The sequence below is a fragment of the Zalophus californianus genome, chromosome 9 (genome assembly GCF_009762305.2).
Source record: "Zalophus californianus isolate mZalCal1 chromosome 9, mZalCal1.pri.v2, whole genome shotgun sequence".
NCBI lineage: Eukaryota > Metazoa > Chordata > Mammalia > Carnivora > Otariidae > Zalophus > Zalophus californianus.
Window position 1 is genome coordinate 116,168,601 of NC_045603.1, and position 20,145 is coordinate 116,188,745.

The 20,145-nt window shown below is 38.6% G+C and overlaps 1 protein-coding gene across 1 annotated transcript in view; it reads right to left on the minus strand.

Annotated features, from left to right (window-relative positions):
• GAD2 (glutamate decarboxylase 2) overlaps positions 1 to 20,145 on the minus strand; it is a 78,341-nt gene that overhangs the window by 35,012 nt on the left and 23,184 nt on the right. Inside the window, exon 8 of the mRNA XM_027595472.2 lies at positions 18,918 to 18,997. Within this exon, the coding sequence (XP_027451273.1) occupies positions 18,918 to 18,997 (80 nt within the window). The remainder of the gene's footprint in view (positions 1 to 18,917; positions 18,998 to 20,145) is intronic.

The window sequence follows — 20,145 nt, forward strand, 5'->3', positions numbered from 1 at the left end:
TAAGTAGTGACTGATGCTTTTAATGCTGGTCTCTGGTAGCCGTTCGTGTTTACAAAAGGGCTGCCATTGAAGTGGGGATTGTTGAATCAGACTGCTGCTTTGGATGTGGCTGCCTTGCACTGAGATTCCTGATTTTGCAACAGTCTTTATTTATTTATTTATTTGACAGAGAGAGACACAGCGAGAGGGAACACAAGCAGTGGGAGCGGGAGAGGGAGAAGCAGGCTTCCTGCCGAGCAGGGAGCCTGATGCAGGGCTCGATCCCAGGACCCTGGGATCATGACCTGAGCTGAAGGCAGAGATTAACGACTGAGCCACCCAGGCACCCCGACAATCTTTAAAAATTTATATAATTCTATAGGGTCAGATAACTTCACAAAATTTCCTGGGCAAAATCCCACAATGGCAGCTAGAGCTGCCAGCAGGAAAATCTCCTCTTTGTGGGAAGAAGCTAAAGACACAGTGGATTTTGGGCCCAGATTCATGAAGGAGAAAGCGAGCTTACCAACAAGAGAATGTTTACTAGAGAGTTTATAGCTCTAGGCAGGCATCCAAATGGTCACAAAGCAGGTGCCTGAGTCATTGGTGACCCTGCTCATTGGCCCTGATGAAACTGTAGTAAATCTACCTGCTTTTCTTAAGTGAGTAGGGCTTGTCTCTGTTCGCAGAGATAGGTGTGCAAACAAGAATGGATGTGTGACTCCTTCCTGTTAGAAATTGATTGATATTACAATCATTGCTAAAAGCAACAGTGTTGGCAGCGATAACGAATCGCCAGCTTCAGAAGCACTCCACGATCTCTGGGCCTCCTGCCAACTCTACGAGGCTTACTATTGTTCTGACCTTGCAGACAAGGAAACTGAGGCTCAGGGAGGCAGGTGAATGTGGCTAAAACTCGGAACGTGGAGACAGAATCATTAGGTTCTTGCCGCAGGTCCTATGCTCAGTGTGTGTCCTTGAAGAATTAAGTTCTTCCTTTTGCTCATTCCTAAAGTGATGACAATAGTACCTCCCTCACAAGGTTTCCATGAGGATTAAATGAGATAATAAATAGAAGACACTATAAAGCACTGAGTATAAAACTCTACCTATGCGTTTACATATGAGTACATATGAGATAGTCTGACCATTGTCACCACCAGCTGTGGTTCTAGCGATGAGTGACTCGCCAGATGTCACGCAGCTAGTAGGCAAACCCAGAGCTGTCTGATATCAGAATGCAGGTTCTTAGCACCATACAAGAGATGTCTTCCAAAGCATTTATGGGGTTCAAACAAAATACCTGCCTATCTGAAAGGTTGCGTTCTAGAACTGCAATGATGTATGTAAAATTAACACTAGGGTTTTTTGGAAACCCCTCAAAGTGAGGAGCTCCTTGATCCCAATTCTATTGGCTATTGGCCTTGTTTAGTAAAATAAAAACTTATCACTTCCTACTAAAACATATTGCTCCATCATCCCTTGATGATACTGTTCCTTCTAGCGTAGTATCCAAATGCTAGAGGAGTAACCAAAATCTGCCAGTTTTTTGGTTTTGCTTTTTAAGTAGTCAGGGCTAAGTGAAACCATTTCTTTAACATAGATTGTGATATTGGGATGGTAAAGGGAACTCATGGACCCAAGCCAATTTTCAAATTGCCCAGACTGTGCGGTGACTTGAAAATTTCACGGACTGAAAGAGGAAACCATTGTTGCAGGAATTGTGGAGGAGCCGGGAAACTTACGAGCTCTCCTGGGAAAAGAGTTCCATGTGTCTCCACATGGCTGCTGCCGGTGTGGGTAGCCTATCCTGGGACATGCCCAGAAGATAGACTAGCAAACAAAAGTCCAAACAGACCATTCAGGAAATACTAGTATTACGAAACCAAACCCTCTGCTAAAAATTTTTACCATAATTAGAAACAGTGAGCTTCCTCGGTCCCTTTAATATGTAGTTTGATTCAGAAAAAGAATTTTAACTCTAACAGATAACCATATTTTTCCCTTTTAAGAATTTGTTTTCCAATAGGCACAATGGGATCACTTAGCATTACAGCCAGGATAGGGGAGTGGGACAGTTTGGATGATTTTTGTATCTAATTCTAGTAATTTTTTTTAAAATTACTTTCTCCAAAAGCATTTATTTCACACAGACACATACACACACTCTCACTCACTATACAACAATCCAAGTGATGTGCAACCAAGGATACCAACCATGATGTGGTTGGGAGCTACTTTTGTTTTCACACGAAACCCCTGGATTGCTGCCATTGGGTGCCCGCATTAGAGCTCACAGGGGAGTATGTGACAAAAGAAAGTGTCTACAAGCAAGAAGGTGTGCTGGTCATTTTTCATCACTGCCTCAGCTACCCCAAGCTGCTACTCCTCTTTGTTGGACATACTGGTAGAGAAAAGAGGATTATGATACGAAGTTCAATTCACTATGTAAGAAAGCATACTTGGCTATTCTAAATAACTTTTGAGTCAGGGAGGAAATCAAAACTGCAATTACAGAACATTAAAAATTAATGACATGGGAATACTACATGTAAAAATATGAGAAGCATCCTAAATCATTCTCAGAGGAAAATGAATAGCCTGGCATGCTTTTGAAATTAAATAACAGAGAATGAAAATAGCTAAATATTTCATCCAAGAAGCTAGGAAAATGAAAACAAACAATGTAGGCAGAGAGAGTGAATGGATTTTTCAATGAATTAGAAACTTTATACGGTAGACTGAATTAATAAATTCAAAAGTTGGTATATTGAAAAGATCAGTGAATAGACAAGTATCTGATTAGTTACGCAAAGAGAGAAAATGTAACATTTGAAATAAGAAAGGAGGTTATGGAAAAAGATATTTTAGTATTATAAAAATTTCTATATAGAGCTTTGGGCTAATCTTAAAATTTTTGAAGAAATAGATTTTTCCCTACTAAAATGTAAATTAAAAGAAATGATTTAATGTGGAACATAAGGAATAGAGCGGAGGACCACAGGGGAAGGGAGGGAAAACTGAAGAGGAAGAAATCGGAGGGGGAGATGAACCATGAGAGACTATGGACCCCAGGAAACAAACTGAGGGTTTCAGAGGGGAGAGGAGTGGGGGGATGGGGTAACCGGGTGATGGGTAATAAGGAGGGCACGTGCTGTGATGAGCACTGGGTGTTATACGCAACTAATGAATCATTAAACACCACATCAAAAACTAAGGATGTACTATATGGTGGTTAACTGAACATAATAAAAAAGAAGTGATTCAAGAATATATAGAAAATTTGAAAAAATTAATAATCAAGAAGTAAGTGGGAAAAAAGTTACTAAAAACAACCCCCCAAAATGACAGACCCTGATGTTTTAATAGTGAATTTTAACAAGTCGACTATTAGCAGGATAATGCCATATAAACTCTTATAGAGGAGGCAAAGGGAAGCTGCTGGATTTATTTCTAGAAACTAGCTAATTCTATGGGCGCCTGGGTGGCTCAGATGGTTAAGCGTCTGCCTTCGGCTCAGGTCATGATCCCAGGGTCCTGGGATCGAGTCCCGCATCGGGCTCCCTGCTCCTTGGGAGCCTGCTTCTCCCTCTGCCTCTCTCTCTCTCTCTCTCTGTCTGTCTCTCATGAATAAATAAATAAAATCTTTAAAAAAAAAAAGAAACTAGCTAATTCTAAAAGCAAAATCTGTAAGGTAGCCCAGAAAAGCTTATCAATATATCTTATAAAAATAGCTATAAAAATCCTGAATATGTTTGAAAATATAATACAGAGGAAATTACGGATTAACATGGAACCGAGTACAATTTGTTGCAAGAATACAAAGAATGGAAAGGAGATAAAATAATAATTAGTAACTGAAACTATAAATGAGTAAACAAATAACAAATAAGAAGAACAACACAGATCTTTACCAAAGGATGCAAAAAAGATTTGAATAAACAGAGAGACACATGTTCTTTGATGAGAAAACTCAACATTGCAAATACACACAACTGCTCTCTAAAAGTAACACAATTCCAACCGTCTCCCCACCAGGAGTTTTAGGGGAATGGGAATCTGAGAAAATAATTCTAAAGTACAACTGGATGAAAAAAGTAATTAAGAATATTCAGTTAAAAAGAGGGCAGGGGACATATTTTTCTCTACTAGAGTGTAGAACATATTATAACACTGTTGTGATTAAAAAGTATGGCAATTGAGCCCAAATAAGCAAATCAGTGGAATAAAAATAGAAGACTAGAAAGTGATTAAAGCATTTTGTTTGATCTCACATCAACATTTGGCAAAAACTAAGTGGATAAAAAAATAAAAAATAATTAATCTCTCTCAAACACCACAGATCAAAATAAATTTCAGTTAGAGCAACTATTAAAATAACAATATAAAGATTCAAAGAAGAAAGCGGAATATTACCATGTACTAAGAATGGGGATGACTTTCTAGAAAAGACACCAGAAGTAGAAAATGGATAATTGATGATAGCTCTGACTACCAAAACAATGGAATATTTTTATAAATACCATAAATAAAATTAAAAGCAAATGATACATTTTGGAAAACATTTACAACATACATGACAAAAAGGGCTTTGTGTTCTTTTTCAACTATGAATGACTGATAAGCATCAAATGCTCAACTTTGCTAATAATTGAAAATATAAATAATTAAAAAATGTTTCTACTCATCAAATTGACACAGGTCACTTAAGGTTTTAGTTCCTAGGATTAGTTAGAACGTGGTGAGCAGTCACCCCTGTATACTGCTTAGGGGAAGTGTAAATTGGCTGGTTCTTTTCTGAAGGGCAACATGCTAGCAAGTATCCTAACTCTTAGTACAGACATAGTCTGGGGCTCAGAAATTCTACTTTTAGGAATTTATCCTAAGAAAATAATATAAGTATGTGTGCAAATATTTAGCCACACTGATATTTATATCAGCAATTTTTTAAATAGTATAAATTTAAGGTAGCTTAAATGTCTAACAACAGACTTAATATAAATTCTAAATAGTAGGTTATTAAATAGTAATTAAGAATTGTATTAGAGAATTTCTAATGACACTAAACTTGCCCATAATATTTATTTATAAAAAACAAGTTTCTAATCAGTAGGTTTTATGTTTAAATATATATAATGTATTTGGAAATACATGCACCAAAGAATTAGGAGACATTATGTCTAGGTCCTGCTATTTTCCTGTTTTTCAACAATGAGTATGTGCTGTTTCTGGAAAGAATATTATAAGAAAATAATATTATAATTGTAAGAAAATAGGAAGAGAATATTATGTTTGTTTTTTATAAAAAGAACAGGCTATCCCTTACCTAACACCATATAAAAAATTAACCCAAAATGGGTTAAGGCCTGAATGTAAGAGCTAAAACTATAAAACTCTTAGAAGAAAACAGAGGACAAAAGCTTCATGACATTGGATTTGGCAATGGATATTTTCATGGACACGATGCAAAAAGCACAAGCAACAAAAGGAAAAATAGGCAAACTGGACTTCATAAAAATGAAAAACTCTTGTGCATTAAAAGACACTATCAACAGAGTAAAAAGTATCCCACAGAATGGAACAAAGTATTTACAAATTTTTGCAAAATCTGATAAAGGACTAAGATCCCAAATATAGAAAGCACTCTTTAAATTCAACAACAAAAAACAAACTACCAAAATCAAAGATGACCAATGGGACCTAAGAGGCACAGATGGAACATTCCATCCAACAGCAGGAGATACACATTCTTCTCAAGTGCACATGTACATTTTCCAGAATAGATCATATGCTAGACCACAAAAAATTTTTTAATAAGTTAAGAAGACTGAAATCATATCAAGTGTCTTTTATAATCACAGTGGTATTAAAATAGAAATCAGTTAAAAGGAGGAAAATTGGAAAAATCATAAATATATAGAAACTGAGAAACACACTCCTGAACAGCCAATAGGTCAAAGAAGAAATAAAAAAATAAAAAAGTATCTTTAGACAAATAAAAATGAAAAGACAGCATAACAGAACTTATGAGATGCAGCAAAGCAGTTCTTTTTTTTTTTTAAGATTTTATTTATTTATTCATGAGAGACAGAGAGAGAGAGAGGCAGAGGCAGAGGGAGAAGCAGTTTCCCTGCCGAGCAGGGAGCCCGATGCGGGACTCGATCCCAGGACCCTGGGATCATGACCTGAGCCGAAGGCAGACGCTTAACCGACTGAGCCACCCAGGCGTCCCAGCAAAGCAGTTCTAAGAGGAACGTTTATAGTGATAAATGGCTACATTACCAAAAAAGCAAAGTAACATTATACTCAATGATTAAAAGCTGAAAGATTTTCCTCTTGGATTAGGAAGAATGCAAGAAGTGCCCACTCTTACTACTTCTATTCAACATAGTACTGGAAAGTCCTAGCCAGAGAAATTACACAAGAAGGAGGAAAAAAAAAAAGACATCCAAATTGGAAAGTAAGAAGTTAAATTGTCTCTGTTGCAGATGACATGATCTTATATATAGAAAGCCCTAAAGACTCTACAAAATAAACCTGTTAGAGCTAATAAACAAATTCAATAAAGTTGCGGGATATGAAATTAACATGAAAAATCAATCCCATTTATAGTAGTGTGAAAAAGAATCAAATACTTAGAAATAAATTTAACCAAGGAGATAAAAGATCTGCACACTAAAAACGATAAGACATTGATGGAAGAAGACACAAATAAATGGAAAGATGTCCTGTGTTCATGGATTGGAAGAATTAATATTGTTAAAATGGCCATACTACTCCAAATCATCTACATATTCAATGCAATCCCTATCAAAATTCAAATGGCATTTTTCACCGAAATAGAAAAAACTATCCAAATAGAAAAAATTTATGGAACCACGAAGGAGCTCAAATAGCCAAAGCAATCTTGAGAAAGAAGAACAAATCTAGAGGCATCACACTTCCTGATTTCAAACTGTTTTACAAAGATATTGTAATCAAAACCGTATGGTTCTGGCATACAAATAGACACATAGACCAATGAAACAGAATAGAGAGCCCAGAAATAAACCCATGTGTGTGCAGTCAAATAATCTGTGACAAAAGTGTCAAAAATATGCAATGGGGAAAGGATAAGTTCTTCAATAAATGGTGCTGGGAAAACTGGACAGCCATATGCAAAAAAAAAGAAACTGGAGCACCATCTTACACCAAGCACAAAAATTAACACAAAACAGATTAGTGACTTGATCATAAAACCTGAAACCATAAAACTCCTAGAAGAAAACCTAAGTGGTAAGCTCCTTGACATTGGTCTTGTCTATAATTTTTTTGGATTTAACATCAAAAGCAAAAGCAACAAAAGCAAAAATAAACAAGTGGGACTACATCAAACTAAAAAACTTGTGCACAGCAAATAAACCATCAACAAAATGCAAAGGCACTGTATGGAATGGGAGAAAATATTTGTAAACCATATATCTGATAAAGGATTAATATCCAAATTATATAAAGAACTCTTACAACTCAATAATTAAACCCAAATAACCTGATTAAAAAAATGGGCAAAGGACTTGAATAGATATTTTTCCAAAGAAGACATTCAAATAACTAATAGGCATATGAAAAGGTGTTCGGCATCACTAACCATCAGAGAAATGCAAAGCAAAACCACAGTGAGATACCACTACGTACCTGTTAGGGTGGCTCTTATCAAAAAGACATGAAATAATACATGTTGGTATGGGTGTGGAGAAAAGAAAACCCTTGTACATGGTTGGTGGGAAGGTAAACTGGTGCAACCACTGTGGAAAAGAGTATGGAGGCTCCTCAAAAATTAAAAATAGAACTCCTATATGATTCCTGAATCCCACTCTTTGGTAAATCCAAAGGAAATGAAATCAGTATTGCAAAGAGACACCTGTACTCCCATCTTCACTGCAACATTATTCCCAACAGGCAAGATTAGGAAACAATCTGAGAGTCAATTAATGAATGAATGGATAAAGAAGCATAATACACACACACACACACACACACACACACACACGCACACACACACTGGAATATTATTCAGTCATAAAAAGAAGGGAATCTGTGACCACATGGATGAACCTGGAAGATATTATGCTAAGCAAAATAAGCCAGAAACAGAAAGACAAATGCTATATGATTTCACTTATATACAGAATTGAAAAAAGTCAAATTCATAGAAGCAGAGAGTAGAATGGTGATTGCCAGGAACTGCTGGGTGGGAGATATGGGGAAATATTGCTCAAAGAGTACAAACTTTCAGTTATAAGATGAATAAGTTCTAGGGATCTAATGTACAGCATGATGACTTAATTAATAATGTTGTTTTGTATACTTGAAGTCAGCTAAGAGAGTAGATCTTAAGAGCTCTCACCACACCCTCCACCCCTCACCAATGGTAACTGTGTGAGGTGATAGATATGTTAATTAGCTTGATTGTGGTACACAGTGTATATATATGTATCTCATGGCATCATATTGTACACCTTAAATATATACAATTTTTATTTGTCAATTAGACCAAATTAAAACCAGAATATCTATCCTCAAAAAAAAAAAAAAACAGGTAAGATTATTTTTTAAGATGGGCAAAGGACTTGGATAGATATTTCTCCAAAAAAGATGTACAAATGGCTAATAAGCACATGAAAATGTGCTCAACATCACTAATCATTAGAGAGATGCGAATCAAAACCACAATGAAATACCACCTCACACCCATTAGGATGGCAACTATTTAAAAAAAAAAAACAACCCAGGAAGTAGCAAATGTTGGCAAGTACGTGGAGAAATTGGAACGCTTGTGCACTGTTAGTGGAAATGTCAAATAGTGCAGCCACTATGGAAAATAGTATGTTAACTCCTCAAAAAATTAAAAATAGAATTACCATGTTACCTGTCAATTCCACTTCTGAGTATATACCCAGAAGACTAAAAAGTAAAGCTCAAAGAGATACTTGCACACCCATTGGCCAGAGCAGCACTATTCACAATAGCTAAAATGTAGAAGCAACCCAAGGGTATATACATACAATGATATATTATTCAGCCCTAGAAAGGAAGGAACTGATGACATTTGCTTCAACATGGATGAACCTTGAGGACATTATGCAAAGTGAAATAAGTCAATCACAAGAAGACAAAAGAGTCAGGTGCCTAGAGTGGTTGAATTCATAGAGACACAAAGTAGAACAGTGGTTGCAGTGGGGAGGGGAGAGAGGCCATGGAGTTTTTGTTGAATGGATGTAGAGTTTCCGTTTTGCAAGATGAAAAGAGTTTTGGAGATGGATAGTGATGGTGGTTGCCCAAGAACACAAGTGTCCTTCATGTCACTGCACTGTATACTTAAAAATGGTTAAGATGCCAAATTTTATGTGTATCTGACCACAATTTAACAATTTGGGGAAAGAAGACAAAGGACCATGTTGGACTGGTAAACACCAGGCATTCTCTTCTGAGTCCAAGCCCCAATTCTTCACTTCCCAGCTAGGTGGTCCCAGACATGCTGCCCCTCTACCAGGGTTATAAATCAAACACAGAATGGTGAACTCACCATACTGCTTACGACTGTTATGTACATAGAAACTCTTCACAAAGTGGGTCAGCACCAGGTAAATGTGAGGGGATATACTCTTCTGTGTCTCTAATAAGTGAATTAATTAGATCAATTGTATAAACTGCTTAGGAGTCTGCCTGGCACATAATAAACACTAAGGGTCAGCTATTTTTATTTTATAATCCTTCCTGATATAGGACATAATGAAGCACATATACCTCTAGCACCGCTGAGTTCTCTGTGTCTAACCCATAGGAAATATGACTCTCAAAGGGCTCACCCCAGTCCTGCTCAATAATAATTGATTCAGGATCTCTGTGAAGTCTATCCTATTACAGTGCACTCAATAGCTCCCCAAGGGCCTGAAAGAGTTAATTAGCTTCCCTAACAGTTTTCACACGCTGGCCACAATTCAGCTAATTTAATAAGAGAATATAATGACCCCAGATTATTTATACTTTCAATTGTCTAAATCAATTGAATGATAAGTGTGGTACTTAACAAGCACAAGGAATGTTATCTGACTGTAATTTGTAAAGCTAAGAGATATGTTAAACTAAAAAACTAAAATTTATACAAAAACATAAGTGTTCATTTTGTGGTATACAAGTATTAATCAAAATACCTAACAGAGATCTCCAGTTATGTGAGATACAGGAAGGCCAGCGACTCTAGCCCTCTGCCCACCAGGTATCACGTATCTTGCTCAGATTTGTTTTCTCTAAGGTTTTACAGCGATTTAGATAATTTAAAGGAAACCCTGAAGGGAGGAGTAAGAGACGGAAAGATGGGGAGAGAGTAGGAGAGAGCGCTAGAGAGAATTATTTCTAAAAGCACCTGTGAGTCCATACTGATGGTAAATATATCACACACACACACGGAGGCAGGCAGAGATCTTCCTTATAGTAGTAGAGTAACAGGAACGAATAAATAGAGAAGAAATGATAGAGTTAGAACATCGTATTTTGCAACCATCATCATCATAATTCAGGCCAGAATCTTCAGTGGATGCTAAACTTGTGAGTGAATGTTTCAGGAGGAACAGAATATTTATATAGTATCAAAGCATGACCTATAAGATAAACCTCAAAGTAGAGAACAGTCATTTTACAGGGGAGAAACCTGGCCGACACTACCCTAACCAAATGGTCAAAGTTGACATAACTAATAATATAACAATCGTCTTGAAGAGGTATGGCTGAGAAAGACAAGGATCACCTCCCTGGAATTCCTGCCTAAAATGCATTGCCTGAATCTAACCATGAGGAAATATGAGACAAACGCAAATTAAGAAATCTTCTACAAAATAAATACACTCTTCAAAAATACCAGGCATGAAAGACGAAGGATGAGGAAATGTTCCAGATGAAAGGAAACTAAAGAGACATGACAACTGAGTGTAATGTGTGATCCTGGACTAGGGAAAAAAAATAGCTCTAAAGAATATTATTGGGACAACTGATGAAATTTGAATATGTTATATCGATTAAATAATAGTCCTGTGTCACTCTCAGATCTGATTTTGATCATTGTACTGTGATTATGTAAGTGAATATCCTTGTTCTTAGGAAACAAATATTATTTATAGTATAATATTCATTACATTCAAGAGATACTGAATTATGTACATGGAGAGAAAGAGAACTCTAAAGATGTATATCAAAACTCAAAATGGATTAAAGACCTAAATGTGAGACCTGAAACCATAAAAATTCTAGAAGAGAACACAGGCAGTAATTCTCTGACATTGGTCATAGCGCCATTTTTCTAGATATTTCTCCTAAGACAAAGGAAACAAAAGCAAAATAAACATTGGGACTACATCAAAATAAAAAAGCTTTTGCACAGCAAAGGAAACCATCAACAAAACAAAAAGAGAACCTACTGAATGGGAGAAGATAATTTGCAAATGACATCCGATAAGGGGTTGGTACCCAAAATATATAAAGATACCAAAAAAAAAAAAAAATCAAATAATCCAATTAAAAATGGACAGAGAATCTGAATAGACGTTTTTTCAAAGAAGACATCCAGATGGCCAACAGACACATGAAAAGATGCTCAACATCACTGATCATCAGGGAAATGCAAGTCAAAACCACAATGAGATATCACCTTACACCAGTTAGAATGGCTAAAATCAAAATGATAAAGAGAACAAGTGTTGGTGAGGGTATGGAGAGAAAGAAACCCTCATTCACTATTGGTGGGAATGCAAACTGGTGCAGCCATTGTGAAAATCAGTATGGAGGTTCCTCAAAAAATTAAAAAGAGAAATACCATATGATCCAATAATTCCACTACTAGGTGTTTATCCAAAGGAAATGAAAACCCTAATTTGAAAAGACACACGCACCCCTATATTTATTGTGGCATTATTTACAATAGCCAAGATATGGAAGCAGCACAAGCGTCCATCAACTGACGAATGGATAAGGAAAACGTAGTATATATACACATATATATATAATTTCACAAAAATACAAAGTGAAAAAAAAAGGTTGGATGTGTTAATGTATGTCTAAGAACCTTTCCAACACTGAGGGTTTCTTTTTTTTTTTTAATTTTTTATTGTTATGTTAATCACCATATATTACATCATTAGTTTTTGGTGCAGTGTTCCATGATTCATTGTTTGTTCATAACCCAACACTGAGGGTTTCTGAATTGAAATCCATTCACAGCTCTCAGCGTGGTGTAAGCCCAGGGCTTTGCCCCTCCCCCGCTCACAGGTCCCTAACCTCTCCCCTGCCCTTCCTGCCAGGAGAGCCACTCCTGCTCTCTCCCCCTTGTTTCCTTCCAGTTGTATAACTGTAAGATAATATAATGTATAATATCTATAATGTATAATATAATGTAAGAAAACTGCAGAGTTCTTGGGAGTTCTTCAGAGAAAGACTCTACACGATTTTAGTCAAAGGAATAAGGAACTCCCAAGAGAAATTAAGCTTCTGCTATCTATTTTATCCCTTCTTCTTTTCATATAATTCACATTTCCTGTCTAGCAGGTCCTCCATCTCACAGTTAAATATGCCTTAAGCACCTTCCTTAAAACAAGGAAACCAAAAACCATCCTGAATTCAAACCCCTCCAGCTTCCATCCTCCCTGCTTCCCTTCAGGGCTCTACCTTTAGAGACGCTCTCCCTCCCCTCTGCTCCTGCCCACCCTTCACCCGCTGCAAACTGCCTTCTGCCTTCACCACTCTATTGAAGATACTCTTACCAACTCACCAGCCACCTGCTGATAAATAAAGCTGATGGGCAGTTGTTGACGCTCATTTCATCTACTGGTAGCATTTGATGCCGTTAACCACTTCTAGAAAGATTCTCACAGCCCTCATGCCCCAGTTCCCGATCCTCCTCCAACGACTCTGGCTGCTCTTTCTCAAGTCTCCACTGCAGGCCCCTCTAACTCTGCCTGTCCCTGAAATGCGGGTGCTCCTAAGAGTTCTTTCGTAGGCCCACTCTACTTGGCTTCCTGTGTGTAACTTCAGAGCTTCGGGCTCATATTTCTGCATGCCTACCTGACAGCCCCACTTGGATGTCTCATATATTCTTCAAACTCAACATCTTCAAATCTGAACTTCTCACTTTGGCCAGGGTTCCTTATCTCAGAGAACAGCAAGCCTGGCATTCATCCTTGACTCTTCTCTCAACCTGCACACCAATCAGTCAATAATTCCTAGTAATTCCAACATTCATCTACATCAGGCCAGCCCACCATTCAGCATCTACTAATATTACTACCACAACCACCAACTTCCAGCCTCCAACCTCTACTTCACTCTGCATTTAAAATGATCTTTCTAATGCCAAAATATGATGTCGCTTTGCTGCTCAAAACCTTTCAGGGGCACCTCATGTCTTCAAACCTGAAGTCCAAACAGCTTAACATGGCTCATAATGTCCTTCATGACAAGGTCATTCCAACCACTTACCCCCAGGACTTCTTTTCAGTTCTTTGGGCAAGCCAACGTCCCTCACATCCATGGCTTAGAATGTGCCATGGTCTCTTGGAACATTCTTTCCTTTTCATCTGGCTAATTCCTATCGTCCTCCCTCTGGATATAGAATTAAATGTGTATCAATAGCAACCTGTACTGCCCCTCTCACAGCACATACTTCCCTCAAGTGCTACCATTTGTTTCTAAGTCTGCCCCTGCATACTGGACTGAGTTTTGTAGCATCTGTGACTATATCCACCTTGTTCACCACTGTGTTCCCAACCAAGGCCACTGCCTACAGTCAAAAGAAGCCGCTCAGAGGGCTCCCACTTGCATTGTATGGGAACTCTGTAGTCTTCCAAATTATCATTCCCCGAAGTTTTCTGCCCTCCCCTGTCTGAACCTTTGGGAAACATCTTTTCGCTTAGTGGCCCAATCCAATTCTGAAGTATCACTCAGTTTCTTTCACAAATAGTTATTTTTCTCTAGATATTAACTCACACTTTTCTATCCTTAGATATCATCAATGCAGCATTAATTGGATTCCACTAACTCAAAATTTGCAATTATTAGACCCAAGGATACTTAAATAAAAATCCATTAATACCATTACTGTGAAGATTCAACTTTTTGCTTCTAAGGAAAAAGAACTCTTACACTAGAACTTATGAAATCGAAGATTCATTTAACACATTATTCTCTTTTGAATTTAATAATTAATTTTTACAAAAATAGAACAATCTTTTTAGTTATGGTACTTCACATTCAAATGTAAGCCGTGGTGAAGTGAGGTTTTTCCATTGCCTTATTTTATTTATTAGAGTAATAATAAAGTTAATATGCTTTTTGATTTTCAACTTTGAAAGAAGCTTTTCCAAATACACGAAGATTTATTATATATTTCTCTTTCTTTGTTTTAACTGAGAATCATGTTTCACTTTGAATGGGTTACCAAACTGAGCACCTGTGATTACTAATTAAGAGACAGTATCTTGCAGTATTTTCTTCCATATGTGGCATTGGACTAGGAGACTATTCTTCTTCACTAGGACATTTCCCTTCATTGTGAGCTTCCTACTAAGTCAATTGTCTGTAGAACAAGATAAAACCTATTACCCCCGCCACTGACAGACTAAGGGGCAGAGTCCATTAGTTACTAAGAAATGAATGTCTTCGAGAGCAGGTCCAGGTTCATGTTTTGTAAAACCTTGATGAACTTTGCCAAGCACACTAGGAGAAACAAGAAGGCAGGTATGCATTTTGTCAGCCTCAAGCGATTTTCTGATCCAAACATCTGACTTTCACAAGGATGTGATTAATAAAAACAAAATGGCTGCCCAGCATGTTTTAACTGATTCTGACTGGAATGGTGGCTACAGATGACTGTCCGAAGTCTGCTCCTTGGCCCCCGAACCCAGACACTTCAATTTCACTTAATCCATTAGGCCAGGCTCTCAGTCTTAAAACCATTCTATAGAGATGATGTGAATTATCAATATAGAATTAAAGACTACATGTAGCTACCAACACAGCTTTAATTTTCCCCCAACATGCTCTCATACAGTACTGCTAGGAGAAAAAGTTGGTGAAACCTTTTGAAAGGCAATATGGCCTGATGTATCACTTTCCTTAAGAATATTCATATAACTTAAGTTAGCAGTTATACTAAGAAATAAGCCTAAATGGAGAAGCCTGGGAACATAAGAATGTTCAATGAAGGACAGAAGGATTATTTATAATAGCAACACCAGAAACAGGGAAATGAACAGGAAGGGGTAATATTTTGTGTTTGCTTTCTACTACTACATATCATTTTTAGTATTTTATATTTGTTAACACATTTAATTGGCGTAATAACCCTATGAGGCAGGGCCCTTACTTTTTCCTTTTTTCAGATAAGAAAATTGAAGCACAGAGAGGGATTTGCCCAAGCTAGTGCTGGAGCTGAGACGGGGCGAGGGGGTCAAAGAGTCCAGCTCCAGAAACCGCCCTTCAAAGTACTATCATGTGGGGTGCCTGAGTGGCTCAGATGGTTAAGCATCTCCTTTTGGCTCAGATCATGATCCCAGGGTCCTGGGATCGAGCCCACATCAGGGTCCTGCTCAGCAAGGGAGTCTGTTTCTCCCCCTCCCCTGCTCATGTTCGCTCTCTCACTCACTCTCTCTCTTTCAAATAAAATAAAATCTTTAAAAAAATAAAAAACAAAGTACTATCATGCTTTCTCATATGTTATGTAGTTAAGAGTGTTTGCAATAATGTGGGAAAATACTTATCATGTCTAGTTAGAAAAAGAAACATGATCATAAATATGAAAATTAAAACAGGAAAAGAAAAAAACTCAAACCTCTATGCTTAGAAAAAGAGATTCGAGATTTAGACACCAGTATGGTATTAGTGATGATCTTTCGGTGGTGGAATGACAATTTTTCCCTGTTATTTTGTATTTTTTAAAGTAAGCATGTATTGTTTTTCAGATGGTAAAAACGATCACTTACTCCTCTTTAAAGTTCTCATGTGCTTCTTGCCCCAGGTCTGAAAACTGTGCAGGTCCATTTACACACAGATATTTTTTTTTAAGATTTTTTAATTTTTGAGTAATTCTCTACACCACTGTGGGGCTCGAACTCACAACCTCGAGATCAAGAGTCGCATGCTCCATCGACTGAGCCAGCCAGGTGCCCCTAACACATGGATATTTTTTGATAAATACAATATAGTACTGTAAATGTATTTTCCTTACGATTTTGTTAATAACATTTTCTTTACTCTAGCTTGCTTTGTTCTAGGAATATAGTATGTAATATATATAAAACATACAAAATATGTGTTAATTGACTGGTTATGTTATTGGTAAGGCTTCTGGTCAACAGTAGCTCTTAGTAGTTTAGTTTTGGAGGAGTCAAAGGTTGTATGTGAATTTTCAACTGCAAGGGGTGGGGAGGTCAGTGCCCTTGACCCCGTGTTTTCAACTGTACTTCCTTCCTCCTTGCTTCACTTCATACTTCATTGCAATTTGTTTTTTCCTCCTGGTCCTTATTTCTCCATCTTTTATTTCTTATTTATAAATCTATTTTTCTTTCTTTCTTCTTCCTCCTGTATTGTTCTCTCCTCCCTTCCCCATCCCACAAGGCTCATGAGCAGAAGAAGGAAAAGCCCCACCTAGCCCCACGTGCCTGGTAGTCTCTTCCCTCTATCCTTCCCAATGGGTATATGTGGGGGGGGGGAGTTGCCGGGGAAAGTGAGGTATTTTCTGAAAAAACGGTAATTTTTAACATCGTGTTTTAGTGTTTCTAATGGCTTCTAAAATTGTTGACATAAAATTCTTTGACCAAAAAATTTGGGGTGACGTGGCTAGTCACTGATTCGAGACCCCATTGGTTTCCCAGCATTCTCTGCTTTCTGCTCCTTTCTCTGCTGTTGGTGAACGACAGACATCTTTTGGCATCTGTTCCTGGCAACCTCTTCTGTGCTCCCTGTTCCTGCGACTTTTTTGCTTTTCCTTCTTGCCTTTCCTTCTTCCAGGCCTGCACTTCCCTTGGGAGCATGATCCTGCCCTCAGACAGTCAGCAGTCCTCAGGCCAGCCTTCGGCTCCCAGGAATGCCTGGCTGGCTGGTTGGGTGGGCTCATCCCAAGGCCACTTGCATCGTTACAACCTGATTTTCACAGGAGTAGAAGCAGCAATATCGATGCCTCGAGGCATGAGGTAACGAGTACCCTCTGTTCTCCCAGGTCATCCCTCACCCACTGGGCTTCAAGGTCAAAAACAGCTGCTAAGCAGGTTAGATTAGAAGACAGAGTAGGTCAGCTAACAGGGCCTGTCTAGACCGTCCTTCCCCAAATTCTAGGCTCCTTATAAGAGTTGGCTACAGATTAAGAACAATGCTGAAGTAATCTAAACCTTTATTCCCTGTTAGTGATTTTTGTAGACTGGTAGTCTTAAAAATATAAGCAGTTTCTCCTTCAAAATATGCCTGCCTTGCTCCAGTCCTTCGAATTTCCCACCCATCCTATTGCTAGAGCCTCACGCCCAGCCTCATTGACCCAGGTCTCTCCTTGCCTTGCTTCCGGAAGGATGGTTTCTCTCATGCCCTTCTTGGATAAAAATGACCTTGACTGCGGATGCATCAAGCTCAAGTGCTAAGTTTAGTGTCCTCCCCCCACAACAAGGAAAAAGAAAACGTCACTTTTTCTTTCTGATTGTAAAAGTAGCACGTGTTCCTTGTAAACAACCAGATCAGATCAGGCAAGATGTAAAGGCGTGGACAAGAAAGCGGCAATGCCTTGTGATTTTCCCTCCCAGAGAGAGATGCGTCATTAATCAGTGTGTTTTGTTGAGCTTTCAAAATCCCACATGGCCCACCAGGTTTGCCATGACCGTTCCTCCTTGATACCCCTGGTCAGGCCCCTTTCCTCTCTGGAGCTCCACATGCTCACTCCTACTTCTGGGGCTTTGCTTGTGGTGTTCCGTGCTCTGTAATGGCCCCCCACTTCCCCTCCATCCATTCAGTTCATCCCTCACTGTGAAAATCTTTGAGAGCACAAGTCTTGCTTGCTGCATGGAGACTTCTAAGCCTTACCAATATCCAGAACAGGTTCTCTGTGCCACACGATCCAACCCTATAACTGTCTCCTTCTGGTGTTATCCTATCTCCCTTAGATCATAGACTGTCAGGGAACTGGGATGATGATGCCCTATGCTTTTCTGGAGCCTCAGGATATGGTGGGCAAACATGAAGTCTGCCTAATAAATACATATGAAAAAAATGGTTAATTGAGTAGCTCCCTTTTAATTTAGTGAAATTTCTTACTAATTCTTTAGAGACTAAATTTAATTTCTTATCAGTTCCAGACCTATAGGCTAGTGAAAATTTACGTGGATGTGCTGGAAATGCTTTTTAATCCTACACCTATTCCCAGAGCACCTATGAGGTTTGGGTGCCTATTAAGGCAGGGATTTTCCCTAAGAGAGCTCTTTGGTTCCAAGACAAAGTGGACAAATTGCTGGGGGCATTATTTACTTCCTGCTCACTAAACTGTCCCCCCTTCCGTAATCAGTCCATCAAGCTCACACAATCCATGGCACCTAGACTGATGACACCTCCATAAATCAATGCTCAAACTGCTGGTTGGTGCTTAAGTGCCCAGGTGATGAATGCCCTTCTGCATCTTCTTAGTGCAGAATATTTTGATTGATTTAACAAAGGTGCCAATTCAGTCAAGGGCCATGTAAGGCTCCATGGCATTGAGGAACAATGTCCCAGGACTCCGAGCAAGAGCCCACATGAAAAAGAAACAGTGAACAGCAAGCCGGGATGGAGGCGGTTCTGCCCCCCACCCCACAGCTGATGCCTGCGTTTCGACTAAAGGATACATGTGTGGAAGTTGCAAACTGCCAACCAATGAAGGGTTGCAGATGCACACTCACCTCTCATCGCATTTAATCAGAATCACGCTGTCTGTTCCAATCCCCAAAGCTGCAGCTCCCTTCTTGAGAGAAAAATGACTCTGTAAAAAAAAAAAAAAGCATATTTGTAATTAGTTGTACATAAATTCAAGATCTATTCCCTCAGGTGGTTTTTTTCCTTCTTTAATTTCTAATCTCCCTCAACAGCGTGGATTGCTGAGAGAATATGGCATCCTTCAGCTGAGCTTTTTTTTTTTTTTAACTGTGGTAAAATCCATGTAACAGGATTTGCCACCTTAACCATTTTTAAGTGTACAGTTCGGTGGCCTTAAGTACATTCACATAGCTGTGCAACCCTCACCACCATCCACCTCTGGAACTCTTTTCGTCTTGCAGAAGGGAAATTCTGTACCCATTGAACGATAACTCTTCATTCCTCCTCCCTCAGCCCCTGGCAGCCACCATTCTACTTTCTGTCTACACATTTGACGATGTTAGGTGCCTCATGTTAAGTGGGACCATATAGTATTTGTTGTTTGTGACTGGTTTATTTCACTCAGCATAGTGTCCCTGAGGCACATCCATGTTGTAGCCTGTGTCCTTTTTAAGGCTGAATCCTATTCACTGTAGGTATACCCTACATTTCCATTCATCCATCAATGGATACTTGCATTGCTTCCACCTTTTGGCCATGAGGGATAATGGTGCTAGGAAAGTGGGTGTACAAATATCTCTTCAAGTCCTGCTTTTAATTCTTTTTTGGGTGTATCCCCAGAAATGGAATTGCTGGGTCATATGGTCATTCTATTTTTGAAGACTTGCCATCCTGTTTCCCCACAGCAGCTGCACCTTTTTGTGTCCCCACCAGCAGTGCACGATGGTTCCAATTTCTCCACAATCTTGTCAATAGTGGTTATTTTCTGCTTTTTGATACTAGTCATTCAAATGGGGGGTGGGGTGATACCTCATTACGATTTCGATTTGTATCCCCCCCGCTAATGATTAGGGACGTTGAGTATCTTTTTACGTGCCTATCAGCCCTTTGTACATCATCTTTAAAGAAATGTCTCTACAAATCCTTTGCCCATTTTTGAATGGGTTGTTTTGTGGTGGTGGTTGTTGAATTCACTTGAGTTTCTGAGTGAAAATAACAAGACCCTGGGAATTGTAAATGGACCTGCCACCTCAACACACAGTAATCCAAGCCGATTTTACATATAAGGCATAAAAACAAGCCCACTGCCTCCAG